We start from the raw sequence: 25,333 nt of genomic DNA on the forward strand, positions 1-25,333 counted from the left end.
CTATTCATTGGACTGGGATAATGGACTATCTTCCACAGAAGCTACAACTGGAAAGATTTATAATAAGTATAAATAATTTATAATAATATTTTGACTACTGCTTTCCCACTGAGTTCTCTAAATCAGACTGTCAAACTCTGCTGCTTGATATTGCATCATTTAGAGGGAAACATCACACTTGTCAGGAAAAGCTGTCCTTTTGATGCAGAGAACTGTCCTTGATTTACAACTTTAGAGCCTCAAATAAGGGCTTCCTGGGCACAAAATTCACATCTACCTTAACTTCTTTGCCAAAAAATAGGACCCAAGGTCCACTTCACAGTCTAAACCTGATGAAGACCCCTTTTCACACAGTCCTACTGTGCTTTGAACCCATCAAGACACTGATTCATTTAAATTTCACCTAAGTTGTGCCCTTCCCCAAATCCTTTTCAGTTTTCCTGTTTGGTTGGATGCCCCACACTTCTGATGTCCCGCCGTCTTTACTATAATGAGTCAGTAAATCTGACTTCCTTAGGCTACAGATCTGTCCCTGATAGTTGTGTTAAGACAACTGGAAGAGCCCACTGAAGTCGCCAAGACTTCGCTGCAGACAGGACTCTACTTGGTAATGTGCCCACCTGAGACCCCTTTAACCTCACCTGCTTGAGGTTTACTCTTCCTAATTGCATGGTTTTTGCACTAATGTTAGGAATGTTTTCCTATATGGAGGAACTGAATGTATTTTGGGAATAAGGAGTGCCATATAACAGTTCATATTTATTCACCTGGACGGAAATAGTAGCAAGTTGATAAAAGGTTTAGAAGGGAATTGTAATAACTATCTAATATGTATCTGGCTCATCATTCAGAATGCCTTTATTCTCGTGCAGAAGTTAGAAATTTACTTTTCCCACTTGAAGAACTGAGAGCTCTTTCCTGTAACTTTTTGATTTTTTAATTTTTATTTAAAATTTTTTGCTTTCTTGTTTCTTGTGACTGGTTTTGAATTCTATTTAATTGTAAAAAGCAGAATGATGCAGTTAAAGCAACATTTCTTAGCCAAAAGGAACATGAAGCTCAAAGATAAGCAATTGTGAGAAATTACCCTGAATTGAATTTACGTATCTCAGCTTCTATGAACTAATTTTCTTACATCCTGAGAAAATTTGGCACATGTATAGTCTTGAGAGTTACAAAATAAGAGGTAAAATGTCCTAAGTTTTAAGGGGTGAGTGGGTAGTGATTGTTGATAAGCAGAAACTTTCATATTTAGCCTTGAAGGAAAGAGTGGAAACTGTCGCATCAATTTTAAGGGCTGCTCTGTGGAAGAAAGTTTAGATTTAGACCATGGTAATACCAGGAGCTAGACAAGACAATTGGTGAGTGGACTTCAGAGGCAGATCTCACCGCAATGGAAACTTCCAATATGGAGTTTTCTTCAAATTAGTAGCCATGGGAGATCATGAAGGTCCTCAGTCAAGCTCTTACAGTACATCTGTTAATAGGATAACGTGTTTTGGGTAAGATTGGGTTAGCTGTCAGGTCCAGTAATTCCGTACCTGGTGGTATATCACCCTTCCCCCTGACCCCCACAGGCCACTAACCTTGGATAGGCTTTATGAGTGCTTAAGGAAATGGCAACCCACTCCAGTGTTCTTGCCTGGAAAATCCCAGGGACGGGGAGCCTGGTGGGCTGCTGTCTATGGGGTTGCACAGAGTCGGACTCGACTGAAGCGACTTAGTAGTAAGCTTAAAAAAGTGATTTTCTCGAAAAGAGTTAAAAGTAGGAAGAAATGTTACACTTTCGTGGCCACGGATTATAACTGTTGCTTGTAAAAGTGAAACTACTTTGTAAATCTGTATATTCTAAAGCAGTGGATGAGGTTCCTGTAAGAAATAGGTTTGACATTGCAATTTTGTTACATGTAAGAATACAAACACAGAAACAAGTTTCAGGCACTTGGCAGTTATTTAGGTACAATTTTCTCTGATATTTTCTATTGGCTGCTTTTTCTTTTAAAGAGCTAGTTACAGGGAATTCCCTGGCGGTCCAGTAGTTAAGGCTCAGTGCGCTCACCCCCTGGTGGGGGGGACTAAGATCCCCCACCTGTGTGGCAAAAAAAATAAAATTCTAGTTACACATCAGTAAGGGCTTCACTTTGGAACAACGGACTGGTTCCAAATTGGGAAAGGAGTACATCAAGGCTGTATATTGTCACCTTGCTTATTTAACTTGTATGCAGAGTACATCATGCGAAGTGCCGGACTGGATGAAGCACAAGCTGGAATCAAGATTGTTGGGAGAAATAGCAATAATCTCAGATATGCAGATTACACCAACCTTATGGCAGAAAGCAAGGAGAAACTAAAGAGCCTCTTGATGAAAGAGGAGAGTGAAAAAGTTGGCTTAAAACTCAACATTTAGAAAACTAAGATCATGGCATCCTGTCCCATCACTTCATGGCAAATAGATGGGGAAACAATGAAAACAGTGACAGACTTTATTTTCTTGGGCTCCAAAATCACTGCAGATGGTGACTGCAGCCATGAAATTAAGACATTTGTTCCTTGGGAGAAAAGCTTTGACAAGCCTAGATAGCATATTAAAAAGCAGAGACATTACTTTGCCAACAGAGGTCTGTTTAGTCAAAGCTATGGTTTTTCTGATAGTCATGTATGGATGTGAGCTGGACTATAAAGAAAGCTGAGTGCAGAAGAATTGATGCTTCTGAACTGTGGTGTTGGAGAAGACTCTTGAGAGTCCCTTGGACTGCAAGGAGATCCAACCAGTCGATCTTAAAGGAAATCAGTCCTGAATGTTCATTGGAAGGACTGATGCTGAAGCTCCAATACTTTGGCCACCTGATGTGAAGAGCTGACTCATTGGAAAAGACCCTGATGCTGGGAGAGACTGAAGGTGGAAGGAGAAGGGGACGACAGGATGAGTTGGTTGGATGACATCACCGACTCAATGAATGTAAATTTGAGCAAGCTCCAGGAGTTGGTGATGGACAGGGAGGTCCTGCGTGCTACAGTGCTTGGGGTTGCAAAGAGACACGACTGAGCTACTGAATTGACTAACTGAATGGCTTCCCAGGTGGCTCAATGGGTAAAGAACCTGCGTACAAAGCAGGAGACACGGGAGTTGTGGGTTTGATCCTTGGGTCAGGGAGATCCCCTGGAGGAGGGCATGGCAACCCACTCTAGTATTCTTGTCTGGAGACTCCCATGGACACAGGAGTCTGGCAGGCTACAGTCAACAGAGTTGCAAAGAGTTGGACCCAACTGAAGTGACTGAGCACACTCGCAGGCATCCTTCAGTAAATTGACTTCAGGACCCAATAACGGGTTGTGGCTGACAGGCTGAGAAACATTGTTCTAGATATTTACCTCTTACATGATCAGTTAAAAGAGCTGTGTTAGCTGTTTGGGGTTTCTCAAAACTCAGATAAACTGGATTCTAGAAAATGAGCTAGGTGTTTCTTCTTCCCTGCATTGACCAGAGCAGTGTGATTTCTTCAGGGTTACAAATGGAAGGATAGTCCGCTTGAATGAGCTAAACAATGTAAGTTGTTTATAAGTTCCCTCTGGTTTTCCTTGAGAAAATGATTTTGTGCTCTTTAAGTAGTGTAAAGCTTAAGGTATCAACAATTAAATGTGTGTTTCTGTTTTAAAGTTCTGCTTCCTTGCCTGGAATTTGGTGTGAACGTTGGTGACAGATTAGCATCAGATTTTGTGGTTTTAGTTGTTTTCTCATCTGTAAGGTTAAGAGGGTTAGTTGAGATCATCTCAAAGGTGTGGTAATTTTCTTCTCTGAAGTACTGTTCATTCCCTGATAGCTCAGTTGGTAAACAGCCCGCCTGCAATGTGGGAGACCTGGGTTCAACCCCTGGGTTTGGAAGATTGCCTGGAGAAGGGAACAGCTACTCATTCCAGTATTCTGGCCTTAAGAATTCCGTGGGGTCGCAAAGAGTCAGGCACGACTGAGTGACTCACTTCACTTGATCTTTAGAATGTTATTCAAATATTATTGACTTGGTCTTAGATGGTTGCTGCTATAAGAAAGAAATTTGGGAGGTAGACTTACCATTATTTAGTAGAAGGAAGTTGATGATCAAGAGAGAGGAAGAAAAAAAATCCTATTGCTTGAGTTAGCCATATTTGGTGCCAAAAATGGATCTTGTTCTTTGTCTAGCTTCCAACTTTACCTTTCATTTTTGCACTTTATAGCAATGCAAAAGTGAGGACTTATCTCAAAGCCCTCTGGTGGTCATCCAGGAATTGGTTCATGTGTAACCAAGTTACCTTTAGAATCTAAATATAGTGATTATATCAGCTTTTAAAATAAGAGCAGGCACATAATTGAAGTTTTTGTGTTCCTATAGTTTCTATTTTAAACATTTGTTTTCCTTACTGGGTTACAGTTCTGTTTTCTAGTGTAAATTTTTAGACTTGTTTAGATGGAACTCCATTTGATTTGAGTGATAGAAATTGATTGAACTTGAATGGTGGAATTTAAAATAGCTAGTATTGCTACTTTCTCTGCCCTAATTGGTAACTGGAAACTTTATCATAGAGTTGGAAATAATGTTAAAATACATATTTTGACGTTGCATTTTAGTGAAATGAACAACAAACTCTTGAACACAATCTTTCTAAATAATACTAGAACCAGACGCCATGTTTTTAAGAGGAGTGATTTAATCATGCTGTTCAGATAAATAGTTCAAGAGCATTGTGTAATCAGGTGGGTTCAAGATTGCAGTGGTATTCTGGAGAAAACAGGTTAGTGCTTATAAGAAATAATGGCTGCTATTTATTGGATAATTGTGTGCCTGGCACTCACGGCAACCTTGAGAGACAGGTGTTGTTATTTCTGTCTTACAGGTGAGAAAACTGAAGTTCAAAGAGGGGAAATAACTGGGAGACCCAGGATTTAAACCCAATTTTAAAATCCATGTTTTTAACTTTTATGCTGTCTTGAAATTTTTAAATTTAATTTATTTTAATTGGAGGATCGTTGCTTTACAATGTCTGTATTAGAAATTTTGTATTGTCCTCCCAGTTTGAGTTTTTGATGTTCATTTTACACTGAAAAGTTGGTTTTGGCATTTGAAAGTTGATTCAGCGGTTACGACTCCTTGCTTTCAGTGGTATCATAACATGTTTGTAGTTTTCCTGTGTTGAAAACTAGGATAGAAAAAAATATATTGATAGAAAATATGGGACTTCCTTGGTGGTCTTCCTTGCCAAAGCAGGAGGCTAGATCAAGGAACTAAGATCCCACATGCCATGCAGCATGGCCAAAAAGAGAAAAATGTACTAAATAATTTTTTGGCTGTGCCAGGTTGAACCCTGGACCACTGCAGTGAAAGTACCAAGTCCTAAGCACTGGACTGCCAGGAAATTCCCCTTTCAAATCTCTTAAATCTAAAATAAAGTTTTTTAGTTTGGAGAAAACTGAATTTTCTTTTGTTGTTAAGGGCAGTGGGATTAAAAGTCTGATAGGTTAAAACCTCCAGTGGCACATACATCCTCCCTTCTGTTGCCCTTTCTCACCCTAATCCTTTGCAGAGGCCAAATCCATTCACTCATCAAACCTTCCTTGAATCTGATGTTCTAAGTGAAGGAGAGACAGCCTCTGTCCTCAAGAAGTTCACATTTAAAAGGGGAGACAGACATTAGTGGTTTATGTAGTATCAGTAAGGGATTAAAGGTGTTGAGAGGTGATGTTGTAGCTGATATGAATGAGACTGATACGAATAGCATTCCAAGCAAGGAAGCTGCAGGACCAAGTGGTAAAAACAACAACAACAAAAAAAACCTGATTCTTGGTTCCTTCCTGGTGTTGATTGTTAAGTGGCAAGAAATGAGATCCAAAAAGACTTTTAAGGAGCTACTGCTGCTAAGTTGCTTCAGTCATGTCCGACTCTGTGCAGCCCCATAGATTGCAGCCCACCAGGCTCCCCCGTCCCTGGGATTCTCCAGGCAAGAACACTGGAGTGGGTTGCCATTTCTTCTCCAATGCATGAAAGAGAAAAGTGAAAGTGAAGCCGCTCACTCTTAGCGACCCCATGGACTGCAGCCTACCAGGCTCCTCCCATGGGATTTTCCAGGCAAGAGTACTGGAGTGGGTTGCCATTGCCTTCTCCAGACTTTAAGGAGATTGGATGATTAACCTCTAGAGTATTTTCTAGAATTAGATTTCTAACAGAGCTCTTAAAATTTGGCCCTAAGAGCAAAAAGTTCAGAAAATATTTGAGTGCCTACCTTTTACCTGTTCTGTAGCACCAGTGGGGACATAAGACATAACTGTTACCTTCAGAGAGCTCAAATTAGTGAAGAAAGCAAATGCTACAGCAGTATGTTTTAAGCTGTGTGGTCCCCAAAAGGATCATTGACTGTTTGAATTTGACAAAGTCATGTTTTTCATTAAGCTTTGATAATTGTGTTTAATTTTATAGAGCAGCTTTTTAGATCTGTGTGGCAACTTAGGTCATCAGTTCCAACAGCTGAGGGACTGGGGCCCAGAGAAGTGATTGGCCTGAAGTTCTAGAACCAGAACCTGGAATTCCTCTCGGCAGATTCTGTATTTATCACTACATAATTCCTTTCTAAGGAGTGTTTCTAGGGATACACTAGAGAAGTATAACTATCATTAGCAAGCAAGTTCTTTATATTGAACCCATACTTAATCTGACCACCAAATGTAACGTGTTTTCTCTTTTGCAAGTTAGAAAAATCCCAATTTATTCAGTTGTTCTTCATATGAAGAAGGAAGAAGGAGGAGAAGAAAATGTCTACCCACTGCGGTATTCTTGCTTGGAGAATCCCCATGGACAGAGGAGCCTGGCGGGCTACAGTCCATGGGGTTGCAGAGAGTCAGACACAATGATTTAAGAACAACAGTGATCCTTTTCCATTATGATTACTTGCCTTTATACAGTATCATAGGATATGTCTATTGATCCCTGGAAATTATACCGCATTTTAGCTGCAATTCCACCAGCATGGATAACTAAAATTATTATACCTGCAGTTTCAGAATCTGTTCATAATTATTCGAAGTTGAGGTTTAAAACTCCCTCTCGTAGATCCTTTCCCCCTGCTTCAGTGTCCCATTTTCCTTGATACCAAGTAATGCAGAAAATGGTCATCTTTGCATTGAGTTCATAATGTTGTTTTTCATGGTGTCTGTCATTAAAAATCACTATTTTGCTAGAACATGAATATTTACTACCTCCCCAATAGTTTTGTGTTTTTTTTGTTTTTGTTTTTTTAAGAAAAATTTTTGTTTTTTTTTAATTGTGGTAAAGTAGCATATTTCTCCACTGCAGTACTCTTGCCTGGAAAATCCCATGGACAGAGGAGCCTGGAAGGCTGCAGTCCATGGGGTCGCTGAGGGTCAGACACGACTGAACGACTTCACTTTCACTTTTCACTTTCATGCATTGGAGAAGGAAATGGCAACCCACTCCAGTGTTCTTGCCTAGAGAATCCCAGGGATGGGGGAGCCTGGTGGGCTGCCGTCTATGGGGTCGCACAGTGTTGGACACAACTGAAGTGACTTAGCAGCAGCAGCAGCATATTTACCATCTTAACTTTTTTTTCCCCCGATTCTTTTATATAATTTTATGTATTTGCTTTTGGCTGTGCTGCATCTTCATTGCTGCGAGCGGGAGCTACTCCCTAGCTGGGATGCTCCGGCTTCTCACTGCAGTGGCTTCTCTGGTTGCAGATCACAGGCTCTAGGGCTCACAGGCTTCAGAAGTTGTGTACATGGGCCCGATAATTGTGGCGCACAGACTTAGTTGCTCTGCCACATGTAGGATTTTCCTGCCTCAGGGATTGAACCCGGCCTCCTGTATTTAAAGGCGGATTCTGTACCCCTGAGCCACCAAGAAAGCCCCATCTTAACCATTTTAAAACGTACGGTTCAGTAGTTAAATACGTTCACATTTTTGTGCATTCAGTCTCTAGAACTCTTGTAAAACTGAAACGATACATACCATTGACTTCTCCATCTTCCTCTACCCCACCCCTGGCAACCACCATTCTACTTTTTTGTCTCTCTGCATTTGACTAGGTAACTCATATAAGTGGAATTAATAGTCATGTTTTTTTAAATTAACTTTCCTAATAGAATGGTATCTTTAATATATAAACTCAGTTTGTTAAAACATAGTTACAATATATTTTATGGTTTTGCATCTCGTCTCATTGAGGCAATAAAGTCAGAAGATAATTCATTATTGGTAGACTAAAGAAAAACAATGCAAAATTCCTTATGAGTCCTTTTTCTCTCTTAAATGAAGCGTGTGTCCATAGGGCTTCCCTGGTGGCTCAGTGGTAAAAATCCTACCTGCCGACACAGGAGGCACGGCTTTGATTCCTGGTCTGGGAAGGTCCCACTTGCCACAGAGTAACTCCGTGCGGGGGGCCGCAACTCCTGAGCCCGTAGCTCTGGAGCCTGCGAGCCTCGACTCCCGAAGCCCGAAGGTCCTAGCGCCTGTGCGCCACAACATGAAGCCCCACTTACCACAGGTGGAGGAAAACCTGTGTGCAACGGAGACCCAGCACAGCTTGAAAAAACGCAGCCGTGCCTTCTTGCACATCTAAGCCCCAAGCATGTGTTCAGAATTCACTCCTCCTCTATCATTTTTGCGTATTATATGGACGTCACACCTGTACTCGAATTCTGACTGCCCTATTTTTGCTTTTAAATGGTGTCTTAATCTATTGTTGTGCTGTTATTTAGTCACTAAGTTGTGTCCGACTCTATAGCCCACCAGGCTCCTCTGTCCATGGGATTTCCTAGGCAAGAATACTGGAGTGGGTTGCCATTTCCTTCTCCAGGGGATCTTCCCCACCCAGGAATCGAACCCCTGTCTCCTGCATTAGCAGGTGGATTCTTTACCACCGAGCAACCTGGGAAGCATCTTAATCTATAAAACTAGGAATAGTCCTCAGCTTAGATTTAAGTGTAGTTGGTGATATGTTTCTCTTAGTCCTTTCAATTCATTTGTTCAATTTCCCCTTAGTTACAGTGCATCTAAGGTTCTTCTAAACGCCAGGCATTTAGAAGTTTGGATACTAACATAGAAGCTCTTATATCTCTCAAGGCAGAAATTTTAAACTTCTGGGTTTAGAATATGAAGTAGAAAAATGGGAATTAAATTTGTTTGAGATATTAAAGATGCTTTACTTAGGAAGAAATACTTTTAAAAGTACTTTTAAGTACTTTAAGCTGAGCGCCAAAGAATTGATGCTTTTGAACTGTGGTGTTGGAGAAGACTCTTGAGAGTCCCTTGGACTGCAGTCAATCCTAAAGGAAATCAGTCCTGAATATTCATTGGAAGGACTGATGCTGAAGCTGAAACTCCAGTCCTTAGGCAACCTGATGCAAAGAACTGACTTGTTGGAAAAGACCCTGATGCTGGGAAAGACTGAAGGCAGGAGGAGAAGGGGATGACAGAGGATGAGATGATTGGATGGCATCACTAACTCAATGAACATGAGTTTGAGCAAGCCCCGAGAGTTGGTGATGGACAGGGAAGACTGGAGTGCTACAGTCCATGGGGTTGCAAAGAGCGACTGAGCGACTGAACTGAAAGGACTTAAAAATCACTGAGCCAAGTAGATAAATAAATTTGTTTCTTTAATAAATGCTCTTTAGGGGAGTTTCCTGGTGGTATAGTGGGTAGGATTCCATCCAGGCTTTCACTGCTGTGGGAAGGGAGCTGAGCTCTTTAATAAAGAGCATTTGGCTCATTATTATATTTATTATATTTGGCTGTGCCAGATCTTAACTGCAGCATACGGAATCTAGTTCCCTAACCAGGAATCAAACCTGAGTTCCCTGCATTGGGAGCACTGAGTCTTAACTACTGGACCACCAGGTAAGTCCCAAAGAACAGCTTTTGAATGAATCAGTTTCTTCCATTCCCTTCTGTGTAAAGCTTAACTTACAGTCACCATAGTTTGTATATTATAATTGTATTATATTTAAAAGCTAAGACACTTTGCTGTGAAAAAAAAAATTAGTAGTAACCTTATTTATCAGGAATATGTATGAATAAAATAACATTTACAGTTTTGGTTTGTGTGCATATGGTATCAGACTGTATATAAAGAATATATGGTACTATGGCTCATTTCTCCATTTTATGTACTCCTGGGAGGTTGTTTTGTTGGAAAGGATAATATTTGAGCTATCCCTGAGATGAGCATTATAAGAATTGTCATTTGACATAGTTTTGTTTTAAGCTACGCTTTCCTATAACACAATGTGACATTCTTTTGGCTGAGATGACAGCTTTTTGAAAAATAAATTTCAGAGAGCTAGTTCTAATTCTGTTTATGAAATAGAAATGAGTGTTCTAGTATCTTAGAAAAGTCCTATATTTTTATGATCTTGATTAGAGTCTTTTCTTTTTACAGAAATAGGAAGGTCGTTGATTATTCACAGTTTCAGGAATCCGATGATGCTGGTAAGTTTTATGATTTCAGTAAGTAGTAAATTGAACTGATTAGTGGAAGAATACCCAGCATATTTACACTGTTTTTTATTCTTTTGAAATAATTTTTAAATTTTAGACTATTTTGACGTATATAAATTACATCAGTCTGTGTCACTCAAAACAAATGTTGAACCTGCATGGATTTTACTTTTTCCTTGGTAAATCATTGATAATAAACACTTCAATAATTTTTTTTTCTTACCTAGTTTTGGACTCTAAAGTTTAAATGTGCAATAATTCTTATACATTGTTTATTAATATATCTCCTGCTATAATCACAATAAAACTCATACTTTGTAATAGGGAGCATGTATGTATTTTGCATGATGAAGTAAGATGAGAGTATTTTGTGAAACACCTTTGATTTGTGAACTAACTATAGAGAGGCTAGTGTATTGTAAATCTTAGCCATAAAAGGTTTCTTTAGAATATGTCCTTACTCTCATTTTCAAGATGTGTTTACTGTTCTTTTTTCTTTAATCTAATTTTACTTTATAAAGATAATATTATATGCTTTGGGGAAATGTAGGAAATACAGCATTGTATAAAGAAGAATTAAAAAAGAACATAACCCAACTTCCCAGAGGCAATACTTGCTAAATATATTTGTTTACTCATTTAATCCTTAGCTCAGTCCTGTTAAAATGGGGTTATAAGTATTGTTATTTCCATTTTACAGATAAGGAAACTGAGACAGACATATTATTCAAGGTCCCTTAGCCCTCAAGTAACCTTTTTGTTTAAAAAGGCTTTGGTCTTTTTTTTTCCTTTTAAAAATATAGTTGACATCTTTCTGTAGAATTTTGGATTCTGTGCCTCTCCCAGCTGCCCCTACTTAGCTCTCTTGTGTTATGAAAAGTTTATGCTTGTTAGTGGTTGTGTGGTATTCCATAATTTATAATTATTCAACCATTTAATAATTGCTGAAGCTTCACACTGTTCTCAGTCCTCACAAGTGTATATAATGGTCTAGTGAACAGTTTTGGAAATAGTCACTTTTTAAGGTTTTATGGCACTTTTTAAATTGAGGGTGTTTTCTTCAAGTGTCAGAGTGTGCTATATATAATACTTTAGCTTAAAAGTAATTTGCTTGATAACAGTAATTGTGTTAGGATTGTAGGATTGTGGGTTCTTTACATTCTAAAATGCTTATAATATAACCATGTTACCATAATAGTTTCCAAATAAATACAAAGATGTGGAAACATGTAAAAGGCTTTAACAAAGTAAAAGGCTAAAATATAAAATAAGAGATATTTGACTGTGAGTATATTAAAGTATACACATGAGGACTGGAAAGCAATAGGCAAAAATAAAAATGATTGAGACAAGGTGGAACTAGAGTGGAAAAGAATTTTCTTTTTGTAATGAAAGAAAATTATTTAGGACATTCTGCCTTCTTAGCTTTTAAACAGCTTGAGAGAATTATCTCAAATAATACTGTAAATACTGTATTTACAGTAAATACAGTGGTATTTTTGATATGTAAAAATCATAATATAGTTCATTGAATTTGAAAATTTTTATCTTCATAAATAAATTTTATCTTCATAATCTGTTTAGATGAAGATTATGGAAGAGATTCAGGCCCTCCAGCTAAGAAAATTCGATCATCTCCCCGAGAAGCTAAAAATAAGAGGCGATCTGGAAAGAATTCACAGGAAGATAGGTAAGAGGCATTGCTAATCTGTTTCTACTTACAGATGAGGGTAGTCTCTGATCTCTAAACTGGTAGAATCTTCAGTTACTTTGGGACAGTGCTCTTGGTGGTGTTTTTGTGTATTTCATATTATCAAAGCATGCAGTGCTTTGATTCTAGAGATTAGCCTCTTTAAGGTCATAGAGGCTTGCTTAGACTCAACCTGGAGTCTCAAGTGAGCTCTGGGAATGATAGAATGATTTTGTTGCTACTGCAAACCTCTGAACAAAGGTAGAAAGGTTGTTTAAGTATGTACTGATAATTTGTTGCCCAAAGATACTATTGGCATTTTCACTGTAGAAAGGGCAAAGAATAAGTGACCTTTCCTATTCAGAAAATTACTGGCACAAATCACTGACAGAATTATAACTAAAGCTTATAGAATCTTAAGTTGCATTGCCTGCTGAGTTTTATATAATCAATCCTACTTTGTTTAAATAATTGAATCATTTTGAGCTGTTCCCTTTCCCTTCGTGTTATAAATGAGTTCAGATGAGTTATGTTGTCAACTGTAATTGCCTCTCAAGACCAGGGTACAGTAGCTTTCATCTCTGCTTTACAGGTATACGTGTAAGCTCTCAAATTCAGTGTAGTGTAACTATGCCAAGACCTTCTTGATGGTGGTGGTGATGATAGTTACCATTTAGGATTATTATGTGCCAGTATCTATTATGTGCTAATTATCATTTAATTCTCACAAAACCTTTATTAGGGTAAGTAATATTAACTCAGAGGAGTCAGTGATTTAAGGACTGGCAAATGAACCAACAGGTTTTGAAACCATGTCTATTGGACTCCAAAATCCTTTTTTTTTAGCCATTAGACTATACCACTTCCAAACAATACTATTAAGTATGAGCATTTCAAAGAAATAAAATGATAGTTCTCATTAGTTCGTCTAAGATATTTACTTTTGAGCACTAAAATCAGTATAATAAAGCCCTGAGTAAAAGTCTTTCATTCTGAATTCACAGAAAGCTAAATTTAATACATTCACCTAGCATTTTCTGTTTGCTTGAATCACTAACCTCTAATATTTTCTTTCCTGGAGAATTTCAGAAATGTGGAAAATTTTTGAGGAAAATTAAGATAAAATTTTACTGTAGGAAGATAACTCTTCCATAGTTTCATTAATATATCTCTCTAATCCAGTTTTTTTAAATAATTTTTTTATGTGAACTATTTTTAAAGTCTTCATTGAATTTGTTACAGTATTGCTTCTGTTTCATGTTTTGGGTTTTTTTTGGTCACAAGGCTTGTGGGATCATAGCTCCCTGGCTAGGGATCAGTTCCACACCCCATGCATTGGAATGCGAGGTTCTACCCATTGGGCCATCAGGGAAGTCTGCACTCCAGTTTCATACAGCAGTCCAACTTAGAGCTGTCTTTTATTGTATTTATTTTATTATACTTTCCCTAGGAATGAGCATCTTCATTGCCTGTTATCATGTCTCATCAATACAATTGATATCTAGACTACGTTTTTCATTGTTGCAATCATTTGGTTTTATTACTCTCTCCTATGGGGCCAAGAATGGTTGAAATACAGTTTTTGTTGCCATTTGTATTGTCTCATATGTTTATTCCCTCAGACCAGTATTATGTTGATTTTTCTGTTGGTCTCTACTTAAAAGTTTAGCTATTACTTGACTTCATTTTAAGGGGCTCAAGGATTAATGGTCTCTATAAATTCAATAATAAGATAAATAGAGAAAATGATTTCATTCTTCATCATTGTAATAGACTTGTGAATTAAATGCTTATTTTGCATAAAATACATAGAACAGTCACAATTTTCAAAATTATAGTATATTTAGATCAGATTGCTTAGTAAAGAAATGTGTTTGGTTTTTTTCTTTGCTTAGGAATCTTGGGCTCAATAGTTTGTCATTTGAGTGTGATCTAGATTATGGGAATACCAAAAGATTTACAGGATCTGCTGTTGAAAAAAAGAAGGCTATGAAGACAATTTTATGTATGTTTTTTTGGTGGTTGTTTGTCAGAATTTCTCATGGAATCATAAAATTTTAGCACTGAAGAGTACCAAGTGAATTGCCTAAGATCATACAGCTAATTAATTTATGACAAAGACAGAACACTAGACACCAGATTTCTAAGTTAAAATTTGTGAGGATATAAAATGTGCATCTTTGTGACATAAAAAATTATTTTATAAAATTTTCCATTTAACTTTGAAACTCTTTAACTTTTACCCTGCAATGATCTTTAGCTTGCTTTTATTTTCTCCATGATGTAAGGCAGGCCTATGTGTTGAGATTTCTGATGTACAGCATACTATACTCCTAAATATTAATATTAGGAGATAATTTATTTTCATTTTGCTTTAGATAAATTTCTGGCATTTTGTAATTTATATAACTCCAGTTTCCTTTAATAATTATAAAGGTATTTTCTGCATTTATATTTGGTGCAGTCCACTAATTTGCCTTCTTGACCACCGTCAATACATTACGTGGTTTATTTTCATTATATTCATACTCTGTCTCTGACAATGAAGTTTTTTTCTTAGTAAATGTTCTTGTGAACCAGGGCTTATGCATAGGTGAAAACTTTTAGCCTGTGTTGAGATACCTTCCTTTTTTCCTTTGGGTCTTCAAAGGAAGCAATATTTTCCAAAAGTGGATAAAATTGTTCTTAATCACCAGTATCTCTATGTATTAGGGAAATACTGGAAGCAGTTTCACTCCTCAGCATCTGAATTATTTTATGTATAACAGGTTTTCTTTAGCATTCTTCTCTGGTCAGGTTTCTAGAGATTTATGTTCACTTGGATTTTGGTCTAAGACTTTTAAACCTTTCCCTCTTCTTATAGTGAGGACTCAGAAGAAAAAGATGTGAAGACTAAGAAGGATGATTCTCATTCAGCAGGTAGTAACAATTTTTAATGTAGTAGCTGTAATTCTATTTATTTATTTATTGGACATTTTAATAAGCGGTTTCATAGTAATGCCAGGCTCTGTGGTAAATACCACATTACAAACAGTAAGTGTCTCCATCTGCAAAGAGCTCACGATGATTCTTAGTCCAGCTGGCTTATTACCGTTTCCTATGAAAGCTTTTTTTTTTTTTTAGCATACTTATGTCCATCCCATCCCAGGACTTCTGATTCAGTAGGTCTAGGTGGGATGTTGGGGCTTTGTTTTTTTAAAGTATTTATAGATTATTCTCATGCATAATTGAAATTGTGCATAATGGAAATTGAAAACCACTTACATGAACAAATAAAAGATATCAAACTATATAGAATATATATAATACTAAGTGAAATCAAGGTATAAAATACAGGAAATGATGATGGGTTGAAAAGCAAACAAAGATTAGTTTTAGTCTGACTTCTTAGCTGGGAAGAGGTCCTTTGAAACAGTAGCCACAGAGAAAGCTTTTTTGTAAGAGTTTTAACTTAAAAGAATCAGTTGAAGAGATTCTGACTAGATTAAATGTTAAATCCTGATTATTTGTTGTTGGTATTTATTTTTTAAAGTTTAATTCGTTCAAGAATTGAGAGTTCCACCTTGCTCCCAAACATTTTAGTTTTGGTCTGCGTTCCCATGCTATTTAGGTAATGTGTAAAGCGTAGACAAAGTTCCACTGAATTCGCCCTGCTGAGCTATTTTTTTCTAATCATTTAATTAATTTGTTTATCTTGGGCCGTGCTGGCTCTTCGCTGCTGCGCTTTTCTCTCGTGGCTGCGAGCGGACGCTACTCTTCGTCGTAGTGTTCGGGCTTCCATTGTGGCGGGCGGGCTCTAGGGCACACGGGCCTCCGCAGTACGGCTCCCGGGCTCTGGAGCTCAGGCTCAAGAGTTGTGGTGCAGGGGCTCAGCTGCTCTTCAGCACGTGGGATCTTCCCTGATCAGGGATCAAACCCGTGTCCCCTCTACTGGCAGATGGATTCTTATCCACTGAGTCACCAGGAGAGCACTCCACTGAGCTGTTTTACTTTCACTTGTTCAAGTCTGCTAAATGATTGTCTGAAAAGAAATTGTATTAACTTTTTGCACTATCTAGTAATGCTGTGATAATGTAAACATCCACTTCTGTTCATTTACCTTGTAAACCCTAATTTGAATCTCTTGTGTTTGTAAACATTTGAGCACTTCAAGATGAATAACTCTGTATTAATGTTAAGCATACCTCCTACCAAGTGGGTTTAGTTTTGAGTCTGCCAGAATCAGCTGTCTTCTTGCGTCTATTGTCTTCAGGTGAAGTTTTTGGTAGTGAAAGTGATGGCTTGAACACTGACCATAACAAGGTTTATTAACAGCTAAACCTTGACAGAATAAGGGAGCCTCAGAGTCCAGGAGCAGGGCTGTAGGTGAAACTGATACAAATATAACTTGGCCTAGAGACCGTAGGCTGGCATCCTGCCCTTTCAGTCAGAGTTATGCACGGCCACAACCATGTGCTGTGGAGTTTCTAATTAATAAACTGTAGTATATGGGGGTAATTTTTTATTATAAAATTGTGTTAAGATCTGACTGATCTAAATGTGTGTTTTGAAGATTTCCCTCCGTCTCCTAAATTGAAATGGCCACACCTCATTCGTTGAAAAGGGTAGTAGTTTGACATTATTTTGAGTTCTGTATGTTTTGTATTGTAGAATGAAAATATTGGAAAACTGTCTTCCCCTGTTCTACTATTTAAAATATTTTTCTAACTTTAGTTTCTAAAAACTGTGTAGATAGGTTTGAATGTAGTTGAGAATTTTAGGGTACAACAATAATGTAAGCTTAAAGCATGTTATAGGAAGCATGTGTTCATACCTAAATTCAGCTTTATTATTTCTTAAAACTACATGCCTAGGTTATTTTATATGTAATAGTGGGTGAAAGTGAAAGTCACTCAGTTGTATCTGTTTGCAACTCTTTGTCTGACTCAGTCCATGGAATTCTCCAGTCAAGAACACTGGATGTGGGTAGCCTATCCCTTCTCCAGCGGATCTTCTCAACTCAGGAATCGAACTGGGGTCTCCTGCATTTCAGACAGATTCTTTACCAACTGAGCTATCAGGGAAGCCCATAATAATGGGTACATAGCCTTATTCAAGTTCATTCTTTGAATTTTACCTCTCTTTTTGCATATTTTGTAGACATTTTTAGGAATAGAATTTTCCCTTTCTGAATGAAATAAAGCTCCAGTTTATATCTTACATTGCCTTTTCCAGTCATCTGTCAAACCCATAACTCTTTGATCATTGCATTATAACTTTGATATTGCAGAGGACAGTGAAGATGAAAAAGAAGATCATAAAAACGTGCGCCAGCAACGGCAGGCAGCCTCTAAAGCAGCCTCTAAACAGAGGGAGATGCTCATGGAAGATGTGGGCAGTGAGGAGGAGCAAGAAGAGGAGGACGAGGCGCCGTTCCAGGAGAGTGCGTAACGTGCCTCGTATCTTGGTTGTGGCTGTGGTTTGTGACCTCAGTTTTACTTCAGCAGTTTTTTGGATGCTCAATGTTAAAATCAGCCCCTTAAATTAGATACTCAGTGTCATTAGAGATGATTGTTTGATATCTATTTATATTTTAAGACTCAGAGATTCTCATGATTATTATTTGATTAAGTACATCAAATAGTACTCAAGTACTGATTAAATACTCAAATAGTGATTAAGTATATCATTCATTCTCATATACTGAATGAACCATTGTTAGAATAGCAGTTACCTGGTGGGTACTGTGATTAAAGATCTGTATTTTGTCCTAGTGGAGAAAGGTGTAGACATCTCCTTGCAAAAAAGGTGTTAACGGAATTAACGGGTTACTCAGATTAACTAATCATATGTGTATTTGCTTTGTAGGTAGGTTTCTTACTTTGTTTATAGTTGAGCCAAACACACCAAATCAGTTCACTTGCATTTTCCTGGTCTTATCAGGACTATATGGGAAACGTAGAACTACCAAGATTATTTGATGACTTCAGTTTTTATCCACATTAAGCCTAATCTCTTCCTGTTTTCTGCCTACTCTTCAAACAAGTCAGTCATGTAACCCTCATGTGCATGTTAAACCGTTTTACAGGTGGGGCCAATGACAGCTCCAACCGAATTGGTAGTACAGCTGCAAATAGAACCCAAGAGTGTCTGACTTCCAAATCCCATCCTCCATTCTTAGCACTCTCTCCCTTTGTTCACTTGGAAGGATGTATACATTAAGTTGGACGTTGAAATTCTTCTTTCCTCTCAGAAGATTCCGGCAGTGATGAGGATTTCCTAGTAGAAGATGATGATGATAGTGACTATGGCAGTTCAAAAAAGAAAAACAAAAAGATGGTTAAGAAGTCGAAGCCTGAGAGAAAAGAAAAGAAAATGCCGAAGCCCAGGCTAAAGGCCACAGGTGAGCTCTGCAGAAGTCAGGTTAAATCACCAATGAACGTTCTCTGCAGAAATGCTGCAGTAGGGCTTGATAGTGACCACATAACAAAAATAAAAGGACCCTGTCTTCTGTGCCTGGAAGTGTCACTCACCTATTATTAAGGGCTCCAGCCCCTCTAGGAGTCTGGCAGCTTGCCCTGCTCTTCAGCCAGTGCTGCACCGAAGGCCGGATTTGGGAATAACCCATTCACACTGCACCAGCTTAGCTATTACTGCCTTTTTTCCCCACTGATATCACAATCCCAGCAGCTACTAAAGACTGAAAATTGTGAAAATACATACCTACAGTAATACATTTAAGTGTTCTGATTTGTACAGAGAATGAAATCACTCTTGACAGCATAGGTTCATTTCCTTTGGGCCCTTGTGGTTTCTGTCAGATGTTCTTCTGGGTGAAGCTAGTTTATCATTAAATCAGAAAGCTGGATTTGCTTTTTTTTTTGTTCTGGCAAATAGAAGTTTTATTCATCATGTCTTACTGTTTGGTAATGATGGAAGTATTAAAAGTTGCTTGATGGGGACTTCCCTGACCCTCCAGTGGTTAAGACTCTGAGCTTCCAGGGCAGTGCGCACGAGTTCGATCCCTGGTGAGGGAATGAAGAGTCCACATGCAGCATGGCCAAAAAATTTAAAAACAACAGGTATTTGACGGCTTTCTATCCCAGTTAAGTTGCATCCCCCCTTCTTCACTCAAGTTTTAAACATAAGCAACTGACAGTTTTGCAAGCCACTAAGGATGTTACGTAGTTTCTATAGCATCTTGTTTCTTTATTACAAACATGACTGTTAACATAGTAGTGTTGGCTAAAAGTGTTTGAAAACCAGTACCCACCTTCCTTTTCAGTAAGTCGGGGTGTCATCTTTATGATTTTTTTGCCTTACAGATTGTTCTGTAGCTGATTTTTGTTAAAAACGTTAGATGTTTCTTCCCTTCCCCAAGTTGGTATTTTTCTTCTTTCAGTGACGCCAAGTCCTGTGAAAGGCAAGGGGAAAGTGGGTCGCCCCACAGCTTCAAAGGCATCAAAGGAAAAGACTCCTTCTCCCAAAGAAGAAGATGAGGAACCAGAAAGCCCTCTGGAAAAGAAAGCATCTTCAAGCCCTCCACCTGAGAAATCTGGGGATGAAGGTTCTGAAGATGAAGCCCAGTCTGGGGAAGATTAAAAGTGATGATGGTCTGGGGAGAGATTTTATTTAAAAAACAAAAAAAAAAAAAGAGAAAAAAAGAAAAAAAAAGAGGGAAAAAAAAAGAAAAGCTACTTAAGATAGAATATGGTTTTGGCTATGGCTTGACTCATGGGCTTTCAATGCTTTTTTTCCCTTTTGTTGAAAATAACATTTTCTTCTTTTCTTCTTCTTTTTCTTCTTTTTTTTTTAAAGAAAAGCATTGTATGTTTAATTTACCTTTTTTGTCTATTGGTCTCTTCGTCATGACCCCCTCTTCCCCCTCCTCCCCCTTTCCCAATGAAAGCCATGTTAAATTAATCACTGGATTGACTGCTTCATCTTTTTTATTTTTAATGGAGGGTATGCCACAGTTGTAAAGCAATAAGATTTGAGGTAAACACTATGAAAATTTTGCTTTTTGCTAAACGGTAGCAAGTTGAACAGGAATCGAAAAATGTAGAAGGTTTTAGTTAAAAGTTATTGCTTCTTTCTCTACCTGAATTAAAAAAAAAAATCAGTTGTCATCTAATACAAGTTTATATTCTATATACAAAAATATGGATGTCTAAAAAATCAAGATGTTGAACTCCCACCGATGGGGCAGGTAGGAGATAAAGATGAGTTCTGAACTGCTACAAAAGGCATTCATGTTTTTTACTGTGGGGCAGGGCAGGGAACTGAGGTTACCTGACCCTGTTTGGGGATATAGGTTTGCTTGTTTTTAGTTTCATCACCTGTTATCTCTAGGAGACTCGGAGCCAGTGATCCTTTTATTCAGCTACAGTCTTTAAAGAACTTAGAAGCAAGGGCCGCCAAAACTTACATCTTTCTTGATTTCCTATCTCATTCTCTAATGGTTCATGTTTTTAAATATATATATGTATCTATTCTGTTTCTTGGATAAAAAATTTTACCAAGGATCAAAAGAAGAAACCCTAGAATTAAAATGGGGCGATCTATATATCACAGTGGATTTCTTCTCAAACTGACAATGTTTAGGTTTTAAGCAAAATAAAGTGCCAGTTAATGTGAAACTCAATCACAAAGACTTGAGATTTTTGCTTTATGGAAACAGAGAATTGAAATTCTTTTATGCTATAAATGTGCACTCAGAGTCCATGAACCATGCTCTGCTTTTGCTGAGGGATGGAGTGTTCTCCTGTCAGGCCTGTCCTTCCCGCCTCTTGGTAGAAACATGGTGTGGAGCGTCTCGGCCTCCTGCTGGTGCACAGGGCGCTCCTGCACAGCCCGCTCGCAGCGCCCGCCAGCCCTGCTCCAGTTCATGGTTTCTCCTGGTTCCGTTCTTCACTTCATATCCTGTACTTGATGGGAGTATGTGACGTGCTGCCCTGACACTGTTCAATTAGCGTCTGTCTTTATACCGGTGCCCTTGCTGACCGCATGTCGCTTACAGCAGCAGTTTACGGGGCTCTGCAGAGCTGGAGAAACCATGCATCCGGGAGGCCTGTGTGCAGGGGGTAACAGACCAGTTACACGCCTTATGAAGGTAGTCAGGAGACAGATCTGTGGGTTTGCTTCTCCACGTTCTGATACTCTGAGCTAATGGGAGCAAGGTTCAGGGTGTCTTAGTGTGCTGATGGGCTGCCCAGGTGGCTAAGTGGGTAAAGAAACTGCCTACAATGCAGGAGACACTGGAGATACCGGTTCAGTTCCTGGGTTGGGAAGATCCCCGGAGAAGGGCGAGGCAACCCACTCCAGTATTTCTTGCCTGGAGAATCCCATGGACAGAGGAGCCTGGCCGGCTACAGTCCATAGGGTCACAAAGAGTCAGACGTGACTGAAGCAACTTAGCACAGGACACAGTGTGCTAATAAATTGAAAAATCAGTGAAATTTAACATTTCCTTTTTATCTGTATTTGCTTCCTCAGTGTTTACTAATGCAGTTTTCTTTCTATCTGCTGTTACAGGATATTTTTCTCTCAAACAACCTGGCTTTCCTACAGATGTTCATAGAAAAAAAGGTTATTTAAGGAATATTTTTAAGACACTGTAAGGAATATCCTTACTCTGATTTTTTTCTTTTTTTTAAAGAAAGCACCAGTGGCAGAGAGTCGTTTCACTGTTGCACTGTGGGGGTTAAAGAATGAATTTGGAGATTTTAGTACTCGGCCAAATATGTGAAACTTGAACATAAGTAGCAATTGGACTATTCTCTTTCATGATGGTTGACTTCACAGTTGTGAACTTTGTAAAGAGGTGTTAAAGATAATTCCGTTTGCTTTATTGGTTTGTTCAGGTATTTTAACAAGAAGGTTTGTGTTCACATGTTTTAAAAAACCTATCAGTGTTTCCACCATGCACTTCTGTTTTTAGGGGTTTATAACTTTAAGTCTTAACATTCCTAGTAACGTGTGCTTTCCTCGCGAAGACTAGGGGGAAGGGTCTTTTAAAACTTTAGCCTTAGTATTTTATGTAATAGTCTCTTTAATATATTAATCTGCACTAACGTTTCTGTGATATATGCACATCCTTTAGAGTAATCACATCCTCTAGGTTATTTGTGTGCATTTGGTTGGGCTTTTTGTTTGGGATCCCTTTTTTAAAGGTTAATTCATGAGATTAAAAAATGTATATTTCTGATAGACTGGACAAAAGGATCTGTGTCCCCAAGAGAAACAGGCTCTGAATGACCTTTGTTTTCTCCAGTTTTTGCTGATAATTTAAAACACGCTGGTCTTCCCCTCAAATCACGCACGCAAATAGGACAGCTGTGGTGTCTCAGCTGGGAACAGGTGCTCAGCAGCCAGGCTGACAGTGGTGTCGGTCGGGCTGCTGGGACTGCCCATTGGCACCGCCCCCGACTACACGCCCCCTTTCTCTAGAGCGCCTACGAGGACGTGGCGGCAGTGCTCGCTGTCTTGTTTTGCAGCTGCTCAGGAAGTGGGACGTTGACTTTGAAAGTGCTTGTTTGTGTTATCTCAGTTCTCTGTTAGCTCTGTTAGGTTTACCTCTGGAGCGTGGATTTCGGCAGCTACGCTGACTGACACTACATTCTAGTTCTTCAGATTCTTTTCTCAGACTTCCCTCCCCAACACACACAAACGTATCTGTTGTAGCCTGCTGCTGCTCTTCGCCTTTCCCACCTCAGACTGGAATCAGTGGAGTGGGCTCGAATATGTGTTAGTTTTCATAAGGGTAGCTTTGTCCTGCGTTGTAAAACATTTCTGCCTCTCATATCTCTGCTCCCTAATGAGTCCAGGTAGGGAAATTAATGGATGTTTTCCTCCTTTAGGGAAGTAGTGAGTGGAAATCTTTGCATCTGGAATAGTAGTTGATTTTCCATTATGGAGCTTTTGGTAACCTTTTTTGTTTTTTCTCATAATAACTGGTTTCCTCCAGGCTCAGCCCTCTCAGTTCAGTACTTATTCTTGGTACTGGTTCAAACAGCATTTTCTTACAGGTAACTAGTCAAGAGTGGAATTCGAGGTTAACAGTCCAGTGAAGTGTTTGACATTCTTACGTACATGATCAGCTAAACTGAAGTTCACACTTTTTGGGGGTTTGTTTGCTGTAAACATTGAAGTGAGTGGGTTTTAGAGTCCTTACTGGGGGAAGGGAATAGTGCCTGTTTTTCCTTTTCCTTTTCTGTAGGAGATGCTTTGAGGGTGTCAGAAAGGCGGGAGCAGAAATTAATCCCAGGAGCTACAGGGAAAGCTTTATAAAAGGTCATGTGACCATCGTGGCTTTTATGGAGAAAGGGAGTTTTGATTTGAACACTTCTTTCTGTGCCTGCATCACCAGTAGCTGTGCCTAGAAGAAGCTGTCACCTTAGCAGTTTGGAAAGGCAGAAGCCTGGCCTCCGGTTTTTATGACATTCAGATAGAACAAGCAATACTCATTTTCTGCCAAGGGATAGCTCTTGAGGTTAGAGAGTTGTCCTTTTCTCTGTGCATGGAGTTGGGTTTATTTGAAAAGGGAGTTAGTTTATTTGAATATTGGGACGTCAAACTACTTAAAGCCAAATTTCAATCTGCAACCCATTTTTCCTTTTTCTTGAGATAAGCTTGATACAAAATGAGTTTTCTTGACTCCCAAATCCCTAAGTTACACTTTTTTCTCAAAGCCTAATTCAAAATTCACAGTGGTGCTTTCTGTGTCTTAACCACTATTGGAGAAAAAACCCTGTAAACCTGCCTGTTGCCATGCCGTGGAGCGACTGGACTGGTGACATCTGTAGGGCGCGCTCTGTGTGGCTGGTGGGACGCCACCATTGTGCATACACTTTGTACATCGGGGTGAAGGGAGGGTTTTCTAGATTATGGGGGAGGGCAAAATTGGGATTTTTTTTGTTGTTCCTTTTTTGATGGGATGTAGGGGTATAGTACTCAGTTTATGCCCTAAATAACTTGTATAAAAATCCCTGAAGTATTGTGTGGGTGTGTGTGTGAGTGTGTGTTTGTTATATGTCTGGCAATTAAAACTTTGTCTTCTGGAAATTAGCGAATTCTCTTTTTTTCTCCAGAAGTGTTTGTTACAAGATTTGTAAATAAGAGCTCTACTTAGTTTGTTTACCAAGAACATGTTGCAGCAAACCTTTTACACCTAATTCCCACGAGGTTGAAGTAACGACTTTTAAGATTTGCCAGGGTAAGCAGCAGCCAGGTTCTCAGTCATTGTTGGCCTTGATTCATCTTTCAGACTTCATTTTCCCAGCTCTAAAATTCCCAGTATTCCTTAATTGTAGTCCTTTTATGTTCTAGAAGTAGGAAAGGGGAAAGAGAAGACCCTGCTTAAATGTATTTAATTGTCCATGGGCCGAGGCCCGGGCATCCCTCAAGACTGTAATGTTGCTGGGTATATGTGATCAGACACCAGAGGGCTGGGCATTCTTGCAGCACCTTAACAGTGCTGATACCTGCAGCATGGTACTAAGGAAGTTAAAAGTTTGAATGTAACCACTTTATTTAAAAGTTTTTTTCTTTTAATTTAAATGAAATGGGGGTTGAAGTGAACATGATTTTGTTGACCATGTCCGTGAATTCTAGATGCAACATGCATTGGTAGACTTGTGCGATGGTCTTTTGTGATACTTAATTTTTACATATCCCAGTCTCTGTATGTATCTGCATAAACAAAGATAAAACAAACTCCTGCTTTCTTTTATTGAAGGGTTTCCAGGACTGCGTGTCTGTTCCTGAGCTCTGTTTTAAGTATGTGTATCCTTTGCTTGTATTTTGTATTAAAAAATAAGAAAAAAGAACACTTTATTGTTGAGCATGTTGGCATTGTCCCTTTTATTTTTTTCTCTTTTTGGGACATATGAAGCAAGTTATTCTTTTTCTGTATCTTTTTTTCTTTTGTAAACTTTTTTTGTTTTGTTTAAAAATGGCTTTATAAAAGGGCTTTTGTAACCCAGATGCGTGCTCTGTGTACTTCTTGTGATACTCAAGCGAATACACTGATTTACTATACAACTGGGCACCTTGGCCTGGCACCTCCCAGTCTAATTTGACTTTAGGGGGAAACTGCTAGATGAATGAATTCTTTAGAAATTAGCGGTGACCGTCACTGTTGTTGGTAACAGGAAAGGTATGTTTTGTCTAAACTAGGACTGGA

General features: G+C 38.7%; 1 protein-coding gene across 2 annotated transcripts in view; it reads left to right on the forward strand.

The window, feature by feature from the left end:
- NUCKS1 (nuclear casein kinase and cyclin dependent kinase substrate 1) overlaps positions 1-25,132 on the forward strand; it is a 31,979-nt gene extending 6,847 nt beyond the window's left edge. Inside the window, exons 2-7 of one of the 2 annotated variants that reach the window (XM_086345605.1) lie at positions 10,423-10,472; positions 12,066-12,171; positions 15,035-15,090; positions 17,441-17,593; positions 18,404-18,553; positions 19,553-25,132. In XM_086345605.1, coding sequence (XP_086201731.1) covers positions 10,423-10,472; positions 12,066-12,171; positions 15,035-15,090; positions 17,441-17,593; positions 18,404-18,553; positions 19,553-19,752 — 715 coding nt within the window. In that variant the 3' untranslated portion in view covers positions 19,753-25,132. The remainder of the gene's footprint in view (positions 1-10,422; positions 10,473-12,065; positions 12,172-15,034; positions 15,091-17,440; positions 17,594-18,403; positions 18,554-19,552) is intronic. The other variant, XM_086345607.1, reaches the window with a different exon arrangement.
- Positions 25,133-25,333: the final 201 nt, after the last annotated feature.

This window comes from Bos grunniens, chromosome 16 (genome assembly GCF_055505025.1).
Source record: "Bos grunniens cultivar Pamir isolate PY7600 chromosome 16, Bosgru_T2T1.0, whole genome shotgun sequence".
In the NCBI taxonomy this organism is placed as follows: Eukaryota; Metazoa; Chordata; class Mammalia; order Artiodactyla; family Bovidae; genus Bos; species Bos grunniens.